General features: G+C 39.9%; 1 protein-coding gene across 30 annotated transcripts in view; it reads right to left on the minus strand.

Annotated features, from left to right (window-relative positions):
- Nucleotides 1–11,099: 11,099 nt before the first annotated feature.
- Nucleotides 11,100–22,999, minus strand: part of LPP (LIM domain containing preferred translocation partner in lipoma) — a 761,291-nt gene continuing 749,391 nt past the window's right edge. For all 30 annotated transcript variants that reach the window (XM_023551613.2, XM_023551608.2, XM_023551599.2 and 27 more), the window contains 3 exons: nt 22,634–22,812; nt 14,737–14,857; nt 11,100–11,327 (listed from right to left, as the gene is read on the minus strand). In XM_023551613.2, coding sequence (XP_023407381.1) covers nt 11,199–11,327; nt 14,737–14,857; nt 22,634–22,812 — 429 coding nt within the window. In that variant the 3' untranslated portion in view covers nt 11,100–11,198. The remainder of the gene's footprint in view (nt 11,328–14,736; nt 14,858–22,633; nt 22,813–22,999) is intronic.

Below are 22,999 nucleotides of genomic sequence, written 5' to 3' on the forward strand. Positions count from 1 at the left end.
GTCCTGGACTTAAGTCCGCCACCCTGTCACTTACCAGCTGTTATCACTTTTGACAAAAGTCATTTAGCAATTCTGAGCCTCAGCTTTCTCTTCTAGGATAGGGCTATTAATAACCTTCTTCCCAGAGCTGTTTTATGTGTGAAAGAAATTTGTAAGCTCTCTCAGGAATTATTATTTTAGAGTTCAGAAAACCACCCCCGGGGCCTGCCCAGGAGACTGATGACAGGTTGTGCCTCTAGGGCTCTAATTCAAAGCTGGCCTGAAGAAGCCACAAGCCTTGTCCTCCCAGGGACTAAGGAATACCACAAACTAAACGGTAATCTAGGGCGATAAAGGTTATCTACATTTCCACATAACAGCATGACACAATATAGCCCCTTCCCCAAGAATGATTTCCTTTTGCACAGAACAAATGACCAGGAGTAATGAGTTTTCAACCATCTTTGGTTTTTGAGTAAAATTTTCCTCCTTTGAACTGTAGATTTACACTTTGACATTTCCCAACAATTATAAGACCATTATCAGCAGGTCAGGTAATGGGGAGTGTATCGTTCACAGCTTGGTTACCAGGGGAAGACATGGAGTGATGTAACAACTGTCAGAACAGTTTGTCTTGTGAATAAGAAAGTACAGAAGAAAAAACCAAAAACTTCTTAAACTCTAAAATCTGACCCTCAGAAAGTCCTTCAGATTTTTGTTAGAGATGTTTAAAGATATTTAAATCTTCAGCTAAAAATCATTGCTTTTTTTTTTTTTTAAGGAATGGTTGGCCAAAACCAAAAATATTTGGAAGAAAGATGGAGGAAGGAAGTGACAATTGTATCATGTACATGGCGCTAAAGGTTTTGTATGGCGCCCAGAACATAAGCCCAAGAGTCAAGTCACAGGGAAACCAGTTCTGTTCCAAAGTCAGGGGGAGCTTCCCACAATGTGTGATTGAGGGAATCGAAGACCTCGAGAGGGAATGAGTTCCCTGGTGCAGGTGATGTTTAAGTAGTCTGGATTACCACTTCGTAATGAATCAGTGAGGCGATGTTAACACCAAGTAGAATAAATGACTGTGAGGTTCTTTCCAATTGTGGGCCTGGATGCAATAGGAAAATAGAAGTGTCCTGCTTGTTCTTGTGGGGGATCAAAAGACAGGTGTAGATATGAACCAATAAGAAATTACATTTTCTATGTTATAAAAGAAATCCACGCAGGGCTGCTTCTTGTTCATACGTGTTGGGTATATTCTGGCAGCTCATCCTGTCTCCCAAATACAAAGAGATGGAAAAGCAAGTAACAATTTCATTGCCTTCCTCTATGCATTTTCCTTGACCCTCAACATCTGGAAGCCTTTTTCCCATTAACAAGTAGATCCCAGAATCTCTCATACTTTGGCCAAGGCAGAGGGTTTTCTCTGCGTATAACCTATGCTTCCCTACCATTTCCAGGGCCTTAAATACTCTTCCGTCAACTTCCGAATCTTCCCATTTAGATTTCTTACCAAATTTCACCTGCTCTGAGAAGCTTTGACTAAGAAGAATTACTCTTTCCAATGCCATATTCCTTCCTATGGAGTGCAGACTGAACCTTTTTTTTTTTTTTTTTATCTTATTGCAGCTGGCCTGAATCAGATTTACTTAGGGGCTGATTCTCTTAAAGTGATTAGTAGGTGATTATTAAACTGAAGAGATGAGTGAAGGATAAGGATGATGGAAAGACAAAAGTGAAAACACGGACTCCTAAGGATAAATACCTAACTGATGATGGAACAAAGTGGCTCCTTTGGCCTAAAGTGTAACATCTCTGGGTATAAACATTTGAGCACTGAATGAATGGAAGTGAAACTCAACACAGGTCAACCAGGAAGTATTTATGTAGAACCTATAAAGTGTCCAGAATTCTTTCCCTATATTTAGTATGGCGAACATGGGCAAGAAGTATCTTCTTCTTGAAAAAATAGATTAAAGGAAAGGACTGAAGAGGATTTATGGCCATTAACCAGGAAGTGAGGATCTCATAAATGGCATACACATTAGCTTGCTTCCTGTTTCCATAATGACTTTGCTTTTGGCAACATTAAAAACAATACAGGACATGGAACACAGGACTGTTTTCTATATATGGGAGCTCTATCTAGAGTCCACTCTCTTAGGTCTGAGTCCTTGGGTGAATTTCCACATTGAATATTAGTATCCCTTGGGTGACTCTACCTCTGTTTACTTTCAACCGTGAATAAAGTGTTTTACCTGGCCTGTCCCAAGTTTACTGCTAAGTTTCATCGAGTAGATTGAAAACAATTAGAGAATATTTGGGGGCCTAACTGTTCAGAGGAGAATTCGAAAGATGATGGGACTTGATGTCATGTCAATAAATGAGGAAAAATTGAAAGAGTTGGTGATATCTGACCTGACAACATTTTAGACATTAGACTTGTTTTGTATAGGTCCAGAGCCAAAAGTTAGTTTAACAAGAGGAAGAACTTTCATCGATAAGAGTTGCCCCAATGCTAGAATGGATTGCTGTGTAGTCCTGCATACCAGCTAAATTTAAGATGTGGGATGGTGACTTGTCAGGAAAATTACAGCGATTTAAATCTTTAAAAGGTCCATGAGTCTATGTTTATGTAGGAACGACACTGGTGTTTGGGGTGCTAGGAGCTCAGGTGGTGCAATGGTTAAGTGCTCGGTTGCTATGCAAAAAGTAGGGTAGGTGGTTCGAACCTACCTCACAGCTCTGTGGGAGAAATGACCTGGAGATCTGCTTCCATAAAGATTACAGCCTAGGAAACCCTATGGGGGCAGTTCTACTCTGTCATACGGGGTTGCTATGAGTCAGAATCGACAACATAACCATCTACACTGGTGTAGAACAAAAGATGACAAAGCAACACTTCTCTCATTCCTGCAGAGCAGGGAGCTGCATTCAGGCTTCTAGTTAGGTATCTTACGTAAATGACTATCAAGAGTTAGAAGAATAAGGTTTTCTCTTGCCCCTAGCTAGATGGGAAACTAGGAAAAATTAAGAATTAACAGCAGGGAAGGGCTACTACAAGCTTCTTAAATATTAAAAGAAACGAGCTGCAGGGTTTCCTCCTTTCGCTAGGGTATTTAAAGTTTTTGTTTGTAGGATTTGTTAGGGTGGCTAGAGACTGCTGTCAATATCAATCAGAAATAAAGAGCAAACATTTTAGTAATTTCAGTAACTTCAAAGGGAAATGTCAGTTTAATCAAAATGCATCTTCCACAAACTCTGCATAAAATAAATTCCGTACACGTTGGGTAACTAAAACAGAGTCTACAACTTTTTGCACAATGCTCTGGGAGGTAAAACAGAGAAACGAATAAGTGTCCTTTCTGTATTCAAGGGGTAATATGCTATTTTATATTTACTTTTCTTTAAAGTTAGTTAAATGAAGTAGGTTATCTGTGTTTGCAACTAAAAAAGAGATAATAAGTACAAATCAGTTATAGCTATTTAGGCAAGACATTAGAGAAAAGTGGATGATTGAATTTGAACAAGAAACTCCTACTTGTGGTCCTCAACAATTAAGTACACATAGGAAGGGATAAAGTACTAAATGTGTGAAAAGAAAAACCTCTAAACTTCAGAGATTCTTAGGCGACAGTGCAGTTTGTATCCCTGTAACCTTTCACCATACTTATCCAATCTGTATGCTGAGTAAATAATCTGAGAAGCTGGACTACCTGAACAAGAACATGGCATCAGGATTGGAGGAAGGTTCATTAACCTGTGAGAAGCAGATGACACAACCTTGCTTGCTGAAAGCGAAGAGTATGTGAAGCACTTACTGATGAGGATTAAAGAATACAGCTTTCAGTATGGACTACACCTCAACATAAACAAAAATCCTCACAACTGGACTGATAAACAACATCATGATAAATAGGAAATATTGAAACTATTAAAGATTTCACTTTACTTGGATCTACGATCAATACCAATGGAAGTGGCAATCAAGAAATCAAATGACATATTATTGGGCAAATCTGCTGCAAAAGCTTCTTTGAAATGTTAAAAAGCAAGATGTCACTTTGAGGACTAAGGTGTACCTGACCTAGGCCATGGGATTTTCAGTTGCCTCATATGCATACAAAAGCTGGACAATGAATAAGGAAGACCGAAGAAGAATTGATGCCTTTGAATTATGGTATTGGCAAAGAATACTGAATATACCAAAGAATGAACAAATCTGTCTTGGAACGGGTACAGCAAGAATGCTCCTTAGAAGCGAGGATGGCGAGACTTTGTCTTATGTTCTTTGGACGTGTTATCAGGAAAGACCAGTCCTTGGAGAAGGGCATCACGCTTGGTAAACTAGAGGGTCAGTGAAAAAGAGGAGGATCCTCAACTAGATGGATTTACACAGTGGCTGCAACAATGGGCTCAAACACAGGAACACTTATGAGGATGGCGCAGGACCAGGTAGTGTTTTGTTCTGTTGTACACAGAGTCACTGTGAGTCGGAACCGACTTGACGGCACCTAAAACAACAACAAATGCAGTTTGACTAAGAATATGTCGGAATATGTATCACCATCTGTCAGAAAGAGAATAAGCTATGCTTCTCTCTCAGAGAGGATGAAAGGATGTGTTTTCTAAAAGTTATGATGTAATTATGACCAATGTCATTGGGCTAACAGTAATACTCATTTTCCTCTCTTCTGATAAGAGAAAAATATCTAGATTGTCAGGCACAGTGATTTATAAACAGCTTACATAGGTTGGAAATACAAATATTTTACTTTTTTAAACAATTGCAACTGCTGTTACATAAAACCCCTATGAAAGTCCTCAGCATTACACTGTATAGGAAGTCTCTTGCTGAAGTTTTAATTGCAGACTGCCCCTTCTCTCAAAATTCCACTTCCCTTCTTATCTCTGCTCCTATTGGAGACAGGTAAAAGACCTGGACTATATATTAAAAAAGCATACACATGGAGACTATAATTATATGTTAGTATGCTTTACATCCTTTTATTTGATCCTTTAAAAAAAAAAAAAGCAACATCAACCTTGTGAAAACTTAAAGTGAGGGTAGAAAGCCAAAATGGAAATACGATCCTAGAATTATAAGCTTATTCCAAACAAACAAAATGGAGACAAAGGGTATATTTTTATCAGTATCTGCCACTGTTTTAAAGAATCATAGACCCAAATTTTAACAAAGGCGTTATTGAGAGACCTGGACTTGTTCTTTTCAGATTGCTTTGTGTAAACAGACTACAGACCTATAATCTGTGCTCCAGCAAAAACTCTGGACCCACTACCCCAGGAAAAAATTGTGATTCAACTATTAGGATTTAATATTAGTGTCATGGGCAAAGGGCTGATACGTGTTAAAATTCTGGGAGGATATTAGCTTTTTCTTACCACGAAAGTCAAAATGACCAAGTTTCAATGGAATAAAATGATACACCACATTAAAAACCCAATTGTTTTGTTAGCCAAAATGCTTTGTATTTTTAAAAACTCTTGACCTAGTCTTAGAAACAGTACTTTGCATATAGCTGAGAAAACTAGAACGGTCATAAATGAATATGCCAAGAATTATACGACCTAAGTCCCTGATGAAAATTCATGAAAAGAAAACTGAAAGACTATTATCTCATCTCATTTTATGGAAAAAAAAAACAAAAACACACAGCCTGTAATATAAAAAATACACCCTTGGAAATGAAGACTTTATGGATACCACACATGTTTTGGTGTCACCTTCTCCCCTTAATATGATCATAATTCTGTAAGGATAGTAATGAACTGATTTAGTCTCTTTATGAAAAACTCAAGTATGGTAGCATCAAGAGGAAGAATAAACAGCAACAAGGGAGGAAAGGAAGGATAAAGAGAAAAGGAGTGAAGAATTTTCACCAAGTTGTAGTAGCTTTAATCAGATAATTTTTAAAGACTTGAAATAATATACTAACCAAACAACAGCCTCATGAGAAGAGTTTCATTTTACTTATCTGTCAAGTAAATAATCTGACCTGAAATGTTCATGGCTGCATCATAGTAATGATTGAGAACCAAAATTCCCAAATTCTGTCCACTGTTTACTAAACAAATAAAAATAAACTAAGTGTCATGGATTGAATTGTGTCCCCCCAAAATATCTGTCAACTTAGCTAGGTCCTATTCTCGGTACTGTATGATTGTCACCATTTTGTCATCTGATGTGATTTCCCTATGTATTGTAAATCCTGTCACTATGATGTTAATGAGATGGATTAGTGGCAGTTATGTTGATGAGATCTACATGATTAGATTATATCTTAAGCCAGTCTATTTTGAGATATCAAAGAGAGAAGCGATCATAGAGACAGGTGGACCTCATACCAAGAAAGCAGTGCCGGGAGCAGAGCCTGTCCTTTGGGTCTGAGGTTCCCATGTGGAGAAGCTCCTAGACCAAGACTTATGACAAGGACCTTCCTCCAGACCAGGCAGAGAGCGAAAACCTTCCCCTAGCACTGGCGCCCTGAATTCGGACTTCTAGCCTACTAGATCATGAAAGAATAAACTTCTCTTAAAGCCACTCACTTGGGGTATTTCTGTTATAGCAGCACTAGATGACTAAGACACTAGGGCAACTTAAAAAAATGGATATGCTTAATGGAGGTTAGAGGCTCAAGTTGAAGTCTCTGCTTTCATTATCTGACTAAAACCAGGATAGATCAAAACATAAACACTAACGACATCCACTACATCACCTCCTGGCATAAGAATGTCCAAATTTAGGGATCCATGAAGTACTTCCAACAGATAAGGAGAAAAGGAATATTATTAGAATATACCAAGATAAAGAGTTCAGATCCTTCTGGATTTTGGTTTTTGACTTTTTGATGAGTATGTCTTTGAGATTTGGGGGTTGTTATTTACATCATGGACTCTTCAGCGGACTATTCATAGTAGTGTAAGTACTTTCTTTAAAAATAAGGCACAAAATTACATTGCTCTCTGTGATTATCTCCCATGAAAGTGCACTAAAAGAGCGATCCCAGGCAATGGACTTGAGGCACATTTTGCAGAGGTATATCTTTTTCAGCCTACTGGTTTCCTACAGATGGCTAAGCAGGGGTATGGAGCATGCTGTCATATTTCATTCATAACACACATGTACTGCAGTTCTAGGCAACAGATGGACAATCGCTTGTTTAAACTACAAATGTGAAGTACTAAGGTAGAACTGCAATATTTCTAGAAATGTATATGAAAAAGAAGCCCTTCCAAGCCATGAGGAATGGTGAGAGGCTGTGAGGTTACATCATTGTTTCCCTGATCTTCCTAGCAGCTGCCATCATTTCCCCAACACCCTTCAAAACTTGATAATGGAAGGATCAGGGGGCAACCGACACCGATTTGACAAGGGAAGCCCAAACCATATCAAATAGAAATAACACTGTTATTCCTGGCTGGTTCACATTAATAGGATTTTTACTAACTAGGAAACTGTTGGAAGTTGTGTTTTTATAGAGTCCTGTCTGTCTTTCATTAACTCTTTCCCATAGCCCCATTGAAAATGCGCCCTCTTTCTTCCTCTGGATCCAAATGTAAAACACTTCTATAAACATAGAGTTTTACCTACTTTAAACATCACTATCAACAGCTTTGTGGAACCTTTCATGGTCAGACAGCAGCTATAGTGTTGAGAACTCCACCACATCAATCAGCATATACCCAACAAAATAATTTTACTCGGAGAAGTTGCTTCCACAGAAACAAATACATGTCAATGGCAAGAAAAAGAACTCACATCTTTGAGCTGCAGAGATGTCCAGCATCTCAAAACCTTCATGCCTTCTGCTGGGATGCATGACTTGTTTTTGAGTTTGAGGGGCAATTTTGTTTGCCAAATGAGATTTCACACTGGGTTAGCACAGCCTGAGCTGGGGATCCAGACAGTTGGGAACTCTTACTTTCAAAGAGTCTGCAGAGCTCGTGATATAGTGGGTCCCAGCCTCCATACCTCCCCTTGCCATGTCTCCTATGCTAGACAGGATTACAAATATTTGTGTTCTTAACAATTTTCCAAAATCTGTGTATTTTTACAAATGTTCTCTTAAGAGACTTTATGATGCTCTTTTCTACTCCGTTTGCATTTAAATGATAACCATTAAGATAGCATATCAAAAGACAATAGGATTATAATCATGAAAGCCATATCTTTATCTCTGTTATAGGCAAAATGTCATGTAACTACAACAGTGAAGAGTGACTTGGTATTGTTTAAATCAAATGATTAACAGAAAGCACAAGAAAGCAATATAAATCACGTATTAAAAAAATCCTGGAAGACAACATCACAGGATCCTTTTCTAATTAGACTTTGTGAAAGAAAAAAAAAAATCTAAACCTAAATATGTCTGCATATGTATAAGTGTGCACATTCATTATTATAAAAGTGTAAGTCTAAATTAAAAAGAGATTCACTTTTAAAATCTTTGGTAAAGATACTCTGAGGTTATGTGATAAAAACACACAATAAAGATTGTAAGCAAGCAGTGTTTTGTTGGCCATGCCATACTGATGGGTCTGTGACCCCCTTTTTATAAATCTTTTTTGGGGCATATAAACATTCAGTTACATAAGAACTTAAATGGAACAAACAAGCAGAGTGTTATTGCATTTTATAGTATAAATGTCTCTTAAAGTCTTCTTTTGGTAAAATTTATAGTAATATGACTGCATTTGATGAGATAAAATCTATCCCTCAATAACTTGGGCTCTCTACTTTTGGCCTAAAGACAGCTCTTTACCCCCTCACCCCCAATTATTTTTTAGAAAAACAAGTTACTGAATTAATTCAAGCAGATTATAATATCATCCTAACTGTCCTATAGAGTCACTATGAGTCAGAATCGACCCGACGGCAGTGGGTTTAATTGTCTACGAGTCAGTGATCTTTGATGCCATCAGCATGGTCTGGCTTCTGAGTTAGAACACAGAAAATCAAACCTATGGTTGCCACTGTATCTTAAAATGAATTGCATTATATTTCACATTAGAAGAAATACAAGATCAAGGATAAAAATAGCAAGGAAAGGACAGTGGTCAAGGGAAGCTCTTAAAACCTATAACTTGGGTGGTTTAAAACAAAACTGCTTGGTGATGATAGCAAATGAGCCCTAAATTAACTTAGATGAGCTATGGTGACTATGGGTTTGTTGTTGTACAGCTGAGTTGACTTTTGACTCATGGTGATCCTATGCGACAGAGTAGAACTGCCCCAGAGGGGTTTCTAGGCTATAATCTTTACAGGAGCAGATTGCCAGGTCTTTCTCCCACAAAGACAGTAGATGGGTTCAAACCACCAGCCTTTCGGTTAGCAGCCGAGTGCTTACCCATTGCGCCACCAGGGCTCCTTGACCATGAGCTTAAGAGGCCTTTATTTATGGTTATCCTTATTTAGGGAAAGTAAATTTAACTGGAACTCCTGAGGCATGGGCTGCAATTCAAATCATGCACAAATAGTTTTTCATTTTTGTTCTGGGTGTTAAAATTAAAAAAAAGAAAAAAGAATCACACTATAGAACACCTGACTCTATCAGTCTATAATCATGAGAAAGATCTTTGCAGAATCAGGGAAGGGCATACAGAGGAATATAACTATATTCGTTATATCTGATTTCTTATACTGGGTGGTATAGATTCATTATATTATTATTTATATCTTTTTGTATATTTAAAATATTTCATAATTTAAAAGTATATATTTGTGGAAGATTCGAAGGGAAGTTTAAGAAATCTCAGCCCCAAATACTTCATTATGATACAAAATGGCAACCTGCCATTACTAAGCTAGGTGTCTCTTCTTACACAAAACATTTTAGAACTTAATGAAGTACGGCTCTGCAGTTGGCAAGCAAGTGTTTCACTGGCCAATAAGAGCTGGAATAAAAATTCTAGGCAGAGACTCTGCATATTTTTAGCTCTGAAAGGCAATTTTTTTTCCCCAGTGATTGTCTGTGTGGTATAAATGTCACACCAATGATATGAAAATGTCTCTTGTAATTTGTAATTTGACTTGCAAAGGAATATGAGAATAAAACAACTGTGGGCTCACAATCCTTTCAAGCTTTTCTTTTAAAAGTAAACCAAACAAAACTACAGTTTGATTTTGCGTGCCCTTATTTGCAATTGTCAGGCAAAAAGTATGTGGGTCTGGGGGAGGAAAAAAAAAAAAGGAATCTGAAATTGTTCTTTACAGCTATTTTCCTTCTTCTAGGAAAAAAAAAGTCCATTTTGTTTGGATATTAGGAAAAAAAAAAAAGCCAATATTTAAGATGAAAAGTAGGATAGCACTGGATAGCCTATACTGTAGTGAAAACTAAGTTTGTCAATATTATTATGTCCAGGTAGTGTGGAAAGGAATACCTCAATATTGTGGAATAATATTGAATGTTTCAAACATACTCCAAAATTCTTTTTTTCAGCATGACCTACCCATAATTTCTTTAGAAAAACATTAAAATTTGTTTCTCTCCCATCTCTTATTAGCTCTGGGCTGATACCCATTTGTTAAATGAGCCCTGATCTCTGGTCACTAGAGATTAGAATTTGGATGATAGCAAATTAAATCTGGGCTTATTTTAACCTACATAATATACAACTTACATTCTTTATAGCCTAACACATAAGTGCATTTTTTTTCCCCCACGAAAGACATGACTGGTTTCGAGCAACAGAAAGATGTAGAGACCTACTTTTCAATACATAGAAAAAGAGTGTCTAACCTGTATAATCACAGGCAATATGGAAGTGATAGGAGGGAGCCTTCAAGCCCAAGCACCTGCGAGCTGGCAGCCTCACCCATGAAAAACTGCGTGACAGCAAATACCACGCTAAAAAAAGCCATTCAACCAGATGAAAAGTGAGACAAACACAGGGATTAAAAGTTACAGGAATGCAGAAGTGAGCGGGATGGGGCATAATCCGTGCAAAAATGTGGAAGCCCTTGGGAACAAAGGCCCATCAAGGTCCTACATGATTCAATGTGAAATGTGTATTTGGTAAGAACTTAAAAAAAAAAAAACTCATATTCTAGGCATTTCTAAAGAAAGGTTAATAGCAGATGATGAACAGAGACCATCCCAGAGTGTGATTTGCTTTCCTCTATTGCTCTATTTCTTTGCTTATCATTTTCTTGTGTTTCGTTCTCAGTGTCACCCACTAGCCTACTAAACAGGCGGCTGGCCCTAAAGGTCAGTGCTAGCCTTGGCGGTCAGCACCCTGATGCGGGCAGAGTTGCAGGTCTTGCAGAGAATGTGTCCGTCCAGGGGGTAGCAGCCTTGGTTATCTCCTTCAGACAGGAGACCACCACAATCCTAGAAAAAATGGAGACAGGTGAAAATGATGTCAGTGAAACACTAAGTATGTAAAGATCAAATTTCTCAATTTTCCATCCAAAGCCTTCCATGATACGGCTACTTAGTACCTTTTCTATTTCATACATCACCAACCCCTTCAATTCCTTCCCCCAGTATGTAAACATAATTATTTCTTCAATTAAAATGATTCAGATGTTGGGGACATAAGTACAAAGGGAATTAAGAGCTCCACTGCTAACCCAAAGGTCAGCAGTTCAAATCCACCAGACGCTCCCTGGAAATCTTATGGGGCAGTTCTACTCTGTCCTATAGAGTTGCTATGAGTCGGAATCGACTTGACGGCAACGGGTTTTAGTAAGGTCACTTAATATGAAATACAGACACAGAAAGAGAAGAGCCAAAGCTCTAGTTTCCTAAGCAATGGCTTTGTCCCTCCCCCTCAAAACAAGAGAAAACAAGAATAATCCCCTTAAGTTCATCTGAACCCTAAAGTTCATTTTTGCCCTTTATCATTAGTTTAACGGGCCCTCAAAGGGAATACACCTGTGTAGGAATGGAATTTCTTGGCCATTTCTGGGCTAAAGCAAAGCTCCAGAGTGATTCTTGCCAAGCAGAAGGGCCACCAGTTGGTTCTGTACATATATTCTAATTGCACATAAGAAAATAAAACCCTAAAGTTTGTGGGGAGAAGTGATTTGCTGTACATTCTAAAGGAAATAGGATGTAGAGGAATGAGTGCTGCGTGGGGAAATGGGCTCCCTGGTACTACCCCTAGTTCTACCAATGCCTGTGACACTGCAGGCAAGGCCCATTACCACTCTGAAAAGGATTCCTGCATTCCACCTTGCCAACCTGTTGGGAGGATCAAAGAGGATAATAGATGTGGATTTACTTTGAAAAAATGCAAAGAGCTAAGCTAAGCGAGGATAACGAGACTATGTCTCACATACTTTGGACATATTATCAGGAGGGATTAGTCCCTGGAGAAGGACACGTCATGCTTGGTAAAGTAGAGGATCAGCAAAAATGAGGAAGACCCTCAATGAGATGGACTGACACAGTGGCTGCAACAATGGGCTCAAGCATAGCAACAATTGTGAGGATGGCGCAGGACCGGGCACTGTTTCGTTCTGTTGTGCGTGGGGTCGCTATGAGTTAGAATTGATTTGATGGCACCTAACAACTTTTTTTTTTTTTTTTTTAACAATAACAACAAGAAGCAACTTTAAAGAATTATACTCCTGTTGACAGTGCCTCTGAGGATCCATTTTGAAATGTGCTGGATCTTACCTTTGAGAAGTCAGAAGTGTCTCTGGAAAATAAAAATGAAGTACTTGATCTAGTGGTGTGTGGTCTTGCTAACTTTAGTAGAAACCCTAAAAGACCACAACTACTGCATGCCTCACCTCTGCCATCTACCAGGGCAGCAAGGAGGCCAATGGCGCACATGTCTACATTTGACAAATAATGAAATTTAACAGACTCAGAGGGCACTTCCCAAAACACGACAGAAGCAGCAACAGTTACACTCTCCAGGAAGTTTGGATTTACCAAAAAAAAAAAAAAAAAGAACCAGAGGCTATACAGTAGCTCTGGAGGCAACGTGGAAGCTAATAAATATAACAAAAAAATTTTCATTGCACTAAAAATTTTAAGCACATAATGTGCTAACATGTACAGTCATCTGGACATCTGATATGTCCAGAGTAGACCACAGCCTTGGAACCACCAATACATTTAATTTTAGGACTCAAAGGAGCCACAGGAGACATCCAGCACAACCTCCTCATTTTATAAATGCAGAAAGTGAGTGCTTGGCTCTAATCAAAAGGTTGGAGGTTCAAGTCCACCCAGAGGTTATCTTGGAAGAAAAGCCTGGCAATCTACTTCTAAAAACCCTATGGAGTACAGTTCTACTCCGACACACATGGGGTTGCCATGAGTCGGAATCGATCGGATGGCAAATGGCATGCAACACGAATTCAGTGTTCTTCCCATTCTATAGTTTTGCTTCTAAAAAATTTCTCAGCATTTTAAAGGAAATTTAACTTGTATGGCTACTGTTTAATCTGAGAGAAGAAAGACATATTTGATGCAAACTTTAGCCCACACACACGAACACTGAAAAATCGAAATATATAGGTACGTATATCAAGTGTGTGAGGAATGCCGGGAAGCCTTGCCTTTGTTCAGCCTCAGTTTCCCCATCTGTTAAATGATCACTGAAGTATCCATTAGCTCTTTGGGTCAATTTTAAAGGGGATGCAGGACATTGTTGCTGCGCTTTACTTCCCTGGTTATAAAACCTTGTGTATAAGTTGGTTGTCTCTACCAACTTTTCTCATTTTAACATCAGGGAGTGACATGTAACTTGGGCTCTAGGGCAAAACAAAGTACCTGGCATAAAACAGGTGGTCAGTTATCAGTAAGAAAGTGAGCGGAAAGAATACAGTCCCAGAGAGGCAGGCTCCAGCCCTCATAGCCCCACCAGCTTGTGTCCAGGGAAGATCTCCTAGTTGGACTAAATAAACCAATCTCATGAGGCTGTGGTAATAAGGAAGTTCATATTATAGATGGAAGAGGGAGCTGAAAATTGCTGCACTCAGAAGAGCTAGTGGAAACCAGATAACTGCTTCAAAAGAGGAGGTCTGGGTAACTTAGTGAACCAGGACATGAAAACGTTTTAAAACCATTTTAAAACCATTTTAATTTGTGAATGTGGTGCCCTTTTGATATCCAAATTTTAGGGGGAGAAGACTTCTTGCCATCTGGTGTATTAATGGCTAGATGTCCCTCGGGCTTCAGCGGACCTCCTCTGAGAAGCCTTCCTTGTCACTTCTAGCCTAGAGTTCAGGTCTAGTCTGGGTATTCCCATAATACCTCATGAATAATTCTCCCATAATCCTTAGCAATCATCTGACTCTTATCTTAGGTGCTCCGTCAATGGCTGCTAAATATATCATGCTCCATAACTTTGCACAAGAAGTTCCAATTCCTCTGAGATGAAAGAGTTCTTATCCTTCTCCACAGGTGACAATGGCATCTTTGCCTCAAAAGAGCAGGCAATTCTATCAGAGCCTAAGTTAAAGACTGAGTATAACTCATAATAACATCATTCTCATGAATATAGCTTTAAAATTTACAATGTCTTTTGATACACAATTTTGTATTCCAGTCTCACAGCCATATTTGGGGGAGTTAAAAACTTGAGAACTTTCGAGAGGTAAAGTGACTTATCCAATGTCACTTGCATTCAATGCCAGTGTTAGATCTAAAACCCAAGTCCTATGAATACAGGAATTAGGATCTCTTCCAGATTAATTGTGACATTTATAAAAACCCAGCTGGAATGGGACTTTTGATGCCAGCCATATGGTGGCAGGGCATGGGGACGCTGACCACAGACCTCACAGCGGTAGCAGTGAACATGGAAATCGCGATCCAGAGCCACGATGCGCACAGTCTCCTCCTGGCCTGGGGCTGGCATGATGGGTTCCTTACACACAGAACATCGGGGAGCAAATTTCCTGAAAATGGAGAGAGAGTTCTGATTAGATATTTTTATGGATTGAATTGTGTCCCTCAAAAATGTGTATCAACTTGGCTAGGCCATGATTCCTCGTATTGTGTAGTTGTCCACCATTTTGTCATCTGATGTGATTATCCCATGTGTTGTAAATCCTAACCTCTGTGAGTTAATAGGAGCCCTTGTGGTGCTCTGGTTAAGACCTTGGCTGCTAATGAAAAGGTTGGCAGTTCGAATCTACTAGCTGCTCCTTGGAAGCCATATGGGGCAGTTCTACTCTGTCCTATAGGGCTGCTATGAGTCAGAGTTGACTTGATGGCAGTGGGTTATAATGCTAATGAGGCAGGATTAGAGGCAGTTATGTTAATGAGGCATGACTCAATCTACAGGATTAGGTTGTATCTTGAGTCATTCTGAGATATAAAAGAGAGAACTGAACAGAGCACGGGGACCTCAGGACACCAAGAAAGAAGAACCAGGAGTGGAGTGCATCCTTGGACCTGGGTTCCCTGTGCTGAGAAGCCCCTAGGCCAGGGGAAGATTGATGACATGGACCTTCCCATAGACCTGACACAGACAGAAAGCCTTGCCCTGGAGCTGGCACCCTGAATTCGGACTTCTAGCCTCCTAGACTATGAGAAAATAAATTTCTCTACGTTAAAGGCATTCACTTGTGTTATTTTTGTTACAAACAGCACTAGACCACTAAGACAAGATGCGAAGCATCAACACTTACAAAAAGGTGAGACACACGTAAAAAGAACAGGTTGTAAATCGAGAGTCAGGATACCTGATCTGCCATTCTCATGTGACCTTGACCTTGGGCAAGTCACTTTGCTTCTCTGGACCTACCTCATCATTTGTAAAATGAGAGACTTAGACTAGGTGACTTTGAAGCCCTTCTAGATCAAAGATGTTATGATGGAGGTGGTGGTACAAATGTGTGAATTGCTTATGCACGAAGAGCATCTAGGTGCTATTTACTACACAGTATGTGGTATGGATGACCATCCATCCGTCAGTTGTTATACTGTGGTGGCTTGCATGTTGCCATAATGCTGGAAGCTATGCCTTTGGTATTTCAAATACCAGTAGGGTCACCCATAGTGGACAAGTTTCAGTGGAGCTTCCAGACTAAGACTAGGAAGAAAGGCTGGTGATCTACTTCTGGAAATTAGCCCACGGAAACCTTCTGGATTGCACATTGTCTGATATAGTGTTGGAAGAGAAGACCTCCAGGTTGGAAGGCACTACACAACAGCTGTAACAGTGGACTCAAACCTACCAACAATCATGAAGACGGTGCAGTACTGGACAATGTTTTGTTCTGTTAAACATAAGGTTGTCATGAGTTGGAACTGAGTAGATGGCCACTAACAACAACAATGAATATGGAATGGGATTTGCCTTTGGATAGATTCAGAACATAACCCTGGTATCGAGGTAGGCTGATGAGTGGGGAGAACAAAGGTCCTGACTGGCCCCTATTTGTTTCTGACTTCTGCTTCTAGATTTTTGTACCTGTCCTCAATTCCTACTCAAATATCCAGAGGTTGGTACCTTTACCTCGATTAGAGTCTCTTCCTTAGAAATGTGTCTTAAATTTTAAGAACTGACCCAAGAAGACTTCAGTATACAGTTTTACAAAATGGCAGAGGTTAGTGAGTTTAAATACAAATTACATGAAACTTACAATGGCAGAGTCTGAATTTCTTACATCTTGGAGGCATTAAACCTTTGTTTGGCAAGAAGAAGTTAAAGAACTCGAATTCTTTATTCTTTAAGGGATTTTAGCACTTCAAAGGGCATGTGTACAAGGAATACATAGACACATAAGACATATATACATATGTTTTTGAGGCTAACTGTTGATGAGGAATTTTTATATTTCTTAATGTGACTGATAGCCCCTAAAATTTCTTCTCAAAATAGATTAATACACTGCATATATAGCCTGCACATCCATCTGTATCTTCTGGACACTAGAGGTGGCATTTGTGAAGGTGTGAAATGAGACATGATTTGAAATGGCCACGGAAACGAACTGAAGGGATAAAACAAACAAAAAAACCCAGACTGTGCAACTCAGTTTTTTCATGGCAATGCTTTTAAGATTAATGATATTAAAATTTACCTATTTGTAGTGAGACTTAAAAAGAAATAATGATAGTAATCTAATACTTTGTAGAGCACTTTATGGTTGTCAAAGCAATTTTACATATATTATACTCTGTATGGACATATTAATTTCCCTGGCAGCACCCAAAAGGCATCTGTATGGCTGCAATCTAAATAAATATGAATTAAGCAGCTGATCAATTGATTGCTAGGGAAGAAAAATTAAAAGGATCCTGGTACAACTGCAGCAGCAATCAGAGTTGCTATAATTGGTATTTTATGCAAGAAGTTTATACTCAGTGGTAAAAAAAAAAAAAAAACTGCTTTGGACTACCTGATTATTTTTGAATCTGGGTCATCAGAAATGAAATAAGCAGACTTTTGGGATCGACCACAAAATTTCCTCCCTCCAAATCCACTGGGACTGTAAACTCCTTGAGGATAGAGCTATGTCTTGCCTATCACTGCACCTATGAGCCTTGCCCAGTTTCCCCGGGTAGAATTACTTCTCTAGGTGGAAATTTCTTTCTTTGGGATCAGACGGGCCTATAAAACAAACTATAATACACGTAGCTCAACCATGTATACGAGACTAAATGAGCACACCAAGCCAGGGGCAAGGATGAGAAGGCAGGAAGGGAAAGCAAAGCTGGACAAATGGGAATGGGGAACCCAAGGTTAAGAAGGGGAGAATATTGCCAAGTGGTGGGGTTGGCAACCAATGTCACAAAACAATATGTGTGTTAACTGTTTAATGAGAAATTAAAAACAAAAAAAATCTTTCTTTGGACATGCCTGTTTTTTAGTAATTATTCAATTCATAACGACCCTACAGGACAGAGCAGAACTGCCTCATAGGGTTTCCAAAAAGCGACTGGTGGATATGAACTGCAGACATTTTGGCTGGCAGCTGGACACTTAACTACTGCACCACCAGGGCTCCTATATATCTTTGGGGAACACTTAACTGTGAGCTCCCAAAGGATAGGACTTTGCTCCATCTCTGAGTCTCCAGAAACTACCTTTGTCACTGATGCAAAGGGCAGACATTCAGGCTACGTCTAATGAAGGCAAGTATCTGCCATACTTCTCTATAAAAAAGACCTTGCTTGGACTTTCATGTTCAGTCTTAAGGTCTTTCCCTTTTGGAAAGGCATAAACTGTACTCTTGTTGAGTGATGACTCCTTTCTACCACTGCCCTCATTGTCATGATGTGGAAAAGTAAAGTGAAGAGACAGGAGGTGGTTTCCACAGTCCCCACAGTGTCCCTCGGCTGGTAATGCAGAGAGTGTGAAATCCCAGACGGTCTACTCCAAGGCTTAGTTCATTGAGTGAACAATAATAATAATAATAAATTTGATGAAGACTATTTTGATGATTAAAGTAGCTACCATTTAATGAGTGTTTCTTCTGCTCCAAGCCCTGTTAAGCACTCTACACACTTAACTTTATTGTCTATAGACAGCAACCTTAGGGAGAACTACTTTTATCATTTCTACTTTATAGCTGGGGGAGCGAGCCCAGGCCCTGAGAGGCAGAGTCTTAGTCATCTTGTATTCCAGTGGCATAGCTTCCAGCACACTTGTATCCCAGCACACTTCTGGCAATCAAGGAATGGATGTTGGCTATACAAATAAATGGATGAGGGAGATACTCCTGATAAGAAAGCACAGATGGAGGAATAAAGGCTCAACATATTGAAAGGATCAGTTAAGTAAATCTGCTGTTCTGGACTTCATCACTGTGCTGGGATTGGGAATACAAAAATAAACAAGGACTGCAATCAACACACTAGAGAGAGAGATTCTATATATTTCTGCATTTGTTTTATATATATGTGTGTGTGTATACATATATATATATTTTTATACATATATATGCACGTATATATGTATGTATATATCTACTGCCTTAAAAATGCATTAAGGTAGTATGCACATACATGGACTTATTTTATTACTAGTCAGACTGTGCTAAGTGCTATTTATAGCAGATTTACAAAACCCTATAAAACATACAGGAGGGAGAAAAACATTCAAACATTGGGAGATAGGGATGAGCTGAGATCAGTGATGGCTTCTTAGGGGAGATGGTATCTAAGTCGGGCCTTGAAAGATGGCCATTTAGGAAAAATGTGAAAGTGTGTGTGCTGTTGGGGGGGTGGGGGTGAAATAGTCAGTCTGCTAGGGAACTGAGTTATGCTGTGGTCATCTGAGATGACATCTGGGAAAGTGTTCACGCCCAGTCGTCTAGAGGACATGAGCCGACTTAACCGAAGAAGGTTGCTGTAGGGGATGGCCCATTAGCAAGGGCTTAAAAATGGTATTTCAGAACCTTACTTCAGAACCTCAAAGTACAGTCCAAGACCACCTGGGAGCATGTGGAAAAAGCATGTGGAAAAAGGATCTGCAGTTTAACAACGTCCCTAGGTGAATCATAAACACATGAAAGTTTGGGAAGCACTGGTTTAGAAGACAGGTTACTAAGCAGATGAGATAAATCCCTTCTCATTGGTCTCCTTTATCTTATTGTAGGAGGACTGGTGGTGCAGTGGTTAGGAGCTCAGGCTGCTAACCAAGAGGTTGGCAGTTCAAATCCACCAGCTGCTTCTTGGAAACCCTATGGGGCAGTTCTACTCTGTCCTATATGATCGCTGTGAGTTGGAATTGACTTGACAGCAATGGGATTTTTGGTTTATCTGGCCATAACCTCCACCCCCAGGGTTCGCCAGGTACAGCAAGGGGAAAACTTCCTTGCTCATAAAGATGCCTTTCTTCAAGCTGTGCCCTTGCTTTTTGCCTGAGTCATTCCTTTTGTCAGGATTCTCATTTCCCATGTAAAACGTTCTTCATATTTTGTTCAAATTCTGCTTTCACAAAGCCTACTCTGGTCCCAGAGCCAAGAAATCTCTTCCAACTCTTAAAGCACACGTTCTCACCTGTGCTTATCTCAAGGTATTTAGCCTTTTGGCCTTATATCTCAGTTGTGTCTGCACATAGTGCCTCCCCTCCTCCTGGCAAGCTCCTTGCTGACAGGGATTTCTCTGTATGTGTCTATGCAATTTCTATCATGTAACTCCACCACTCATCTGTCAGTTTGTCGTACTGTGGTGGCTTGTGTGTTGCTATGAGCTGGAAGCCACATCACTGCTCTTTCAAATACCAGCAGAGTAACCCATGGTGGAGAGGTTTCAGGGGAGCTTCCAGACTAAGATGGATTAGGAAAAAAAAAGGCATAATGATTTACTTCCGGAAAATTAACGAGTTTAGATCACAACAGAACACTGCCTGACTCACTTGCTTTGGACACTTCAGCAGGAGGTATCAATCACTAGGGGAGGACACCATGTTTGGTGAAGCAGAGGGTCAGCGAGGGTGAGGGAGACCCTAGATGGAAATGGATTGGCACAGTAGCCGCAATGATGGACTTGAACGTGCTTGGGATCGTGATGACGGGACACAGGGCCAGGCAACGTTTCATTCTGTTGTATCTGCGTCTCTGTGAGTTGGAGTCGACTTGACGACAACTGACAACAACAATTTCTCTCTACATCTCTCTCTCCTCCAGCACTTTGTATAGTAATTGGCACACAGAGGGTTCTTTGTACATGTGAGTTGAATTGAATGAATACATTTCCTAAAAGCCCACAAAGGGAGGTGAGACTCATTCAGAAAGACCAAGAACAAGGCCCTAAAAAATTCAATCTGTAGAAGGAGGTCCTATTCCCCTACTTACTCTCTCCCTGGCCTTGCAATGCTTATACTGTGCTGGACCTTTAGCTGCTTTTTTTCCTAGTACTTTCAAGGCCTAGAAACAGAGTTCTATAAAATTTCTCTTATTTTCCTTTGGGAAATCAGGAAAAGATCAGAAGACTTCTCTCCTACATACCTGTGAATCATGCAGACAGCCTTACTTAAAAAAAAAAAAAAATCGTTTGTTTTAACCTATCATTGAACTAATGGGGAGGGTACGAGATAGTTTCCTTTTGGTTGCTCAAGTCTGCTTTTCTGGAGCTTTAGACCCACCACACACTTTTGACACCAGTCACAGGTCTCTTATTATGCTTCCCATCCCTAGAAATGAAAGATAAATGACATAGATATAAACTTACGTTTGTCAGAATTGATTTCCTGTTTTAACTGAGGGGTGTAATGTATCAGTCTACAGCAAGAGAAACACGTGTACTCTGATTATATCTATCAGTCTTCCTTGGATTTGCGTAAATCTAAGAAAGGATCGGAACAGTGACAGAAACACTTCCCATTGCTATCTTTTCACTTCCCTTAAATAGATGCAGGTCTGTCTTTTTTTTTTTTTCATGTGCAATTACAAGCTAAAAATATCAATAACGTGAAGTACAATTTATGCTGTGACTGCCCTTTAAAAGTGAGCCTTTCCTTGTATAATTCTGGTTGAGAATTTCTGCATCTGGATTTTTTCTTTTTAATTCATTCAGCATCACATTTATTTTGGTGAGGTTTTTACTTTCTTTGCTACTTGGAAAGTGGTCAGGAAATACATTTTTTAAATATGAGTCTCAGGTCCCCAAATGGCTTGTGGCAAGAACCTCCTGGCTGCTGACAATCAACAGAGTGGTGAAAATTAACCCACAAGGCTGCACATTTTGAAGCTGAAGGACAGATACCCAAAGCAGTGAGCAACATGGGCTTTGCCTCCGAGAGCCTCACAGACTGTCCTCCAAGCCACTGCTTGGAACATAAGACAGGAAGACTTAGTGTCTACCTTTTACAAATGACATCTGCAGCTTTCACACAATTCTTAGAAAAATAAATTGAATGGGATCCATCAATTAACCAACTAAAAAACTGGACAAATAAAAATAGGCAAAACACAAAACCATACAATTTTTATGCAAACTCCAGCTCTAAGTAGAAGAAGAGGGATCTACGAAGTCCGAAAGTGGGGACATGTTTTCCCAGCTCTATGAATAAGTGGTCTTGAGGGTCTACTTTCAAATCTTCCTTGAAAGACTACACAGTACCGCATTAATCAACTTCACTAGAAAATATCCTGAGAAAGAGAAGGCCTGTTTGGGGGAAGAGGTTAGGAAAGGGTGTGAATATGTTGGCAATGGTATGAAACTGCTTCCAAATATGTGAGAGGCTTGTATTAGTAAGAGTGACTGAGTTGTTCTCTGTATCTGTGCTCCCTCTAACGCCCGCCCCTGACCCTAACCTCCTATCCGTAGAGGTAGGGAGGTAAAGGTCAGTTCTAGAGAGAACCCTGGGTTGTTACAGTCAGAAGAGCTTGAGGACAGAGTCTGGCCTAACGACCAAACTGAAGAGCATAAAGAAGTTGGGAAATTGGCCCATCTTGTTCTGTTTAGGCCAAAGAGGGTTGCCCCAGTATCCTATTCTTTCCAATACACACACTTAGCCGATGACTCGACCATCTCACATTAGAGCCACAAGAAGATACAATGGACAAGCCCCAGAGAAGTCTTCAAGCAAAGACATGAATTACCTGATATTAATGCCTGCATTGGGTAAGGGGATAAATCAGCTCATGCTAAGGTCCCACCTCATCCTGACATTCTATGGCTTTAAGAGAGACAGGATTATGCCAACCAGATGCCAGACCATAAGAACAGACTCCAAGAAGACTGGCTGGCTGGCAGAGGGAAAGCAGATTGCCTACTTGTGAAAGTCCTCAATGCAGTGAATGAGCCCGCCGGCGTCCACGGTGAACGGGATCCCATCTAGGCTGCGGTGGCACATCACACAGGTGAAGCAGTGAGGATGGTAGGCCTTCCCGGTGGCACGGAGAATCCGCTCCATGATGGGCTTGGAGCACACGTTGCACTGCTCCAGAGTATTCTGAAGAGGAAAAGAAAAGCTCTCGCATTAGGCTGGGACTCGAGGAACTCCATTTAGGTAGTAATGCACAGCAATAGCAAGCATTTTCACAAAACATGTTGGCTTCTGCATTTATCACAGTACTCTGAGGAAGGCAGAGTATATATTTATTATAGGGAGGAGAAAACATAATTAGGTAGATCAAGAG

The sequence above is a fragment of the Loxodonta africana genome, chromosome 1 (assembly GCF_030014295.1).
Source record: "Loxodonta africana isolate mLoxAfr1 chromosome 1, mLoxAfr1.hap2, whole genome shotgun sequence".
NCBI lineage: Eukaryota > Metazoa > Chordata > Mammalia > Proboscidea > Elephantidae > Loxodonta > Loxodonta africana.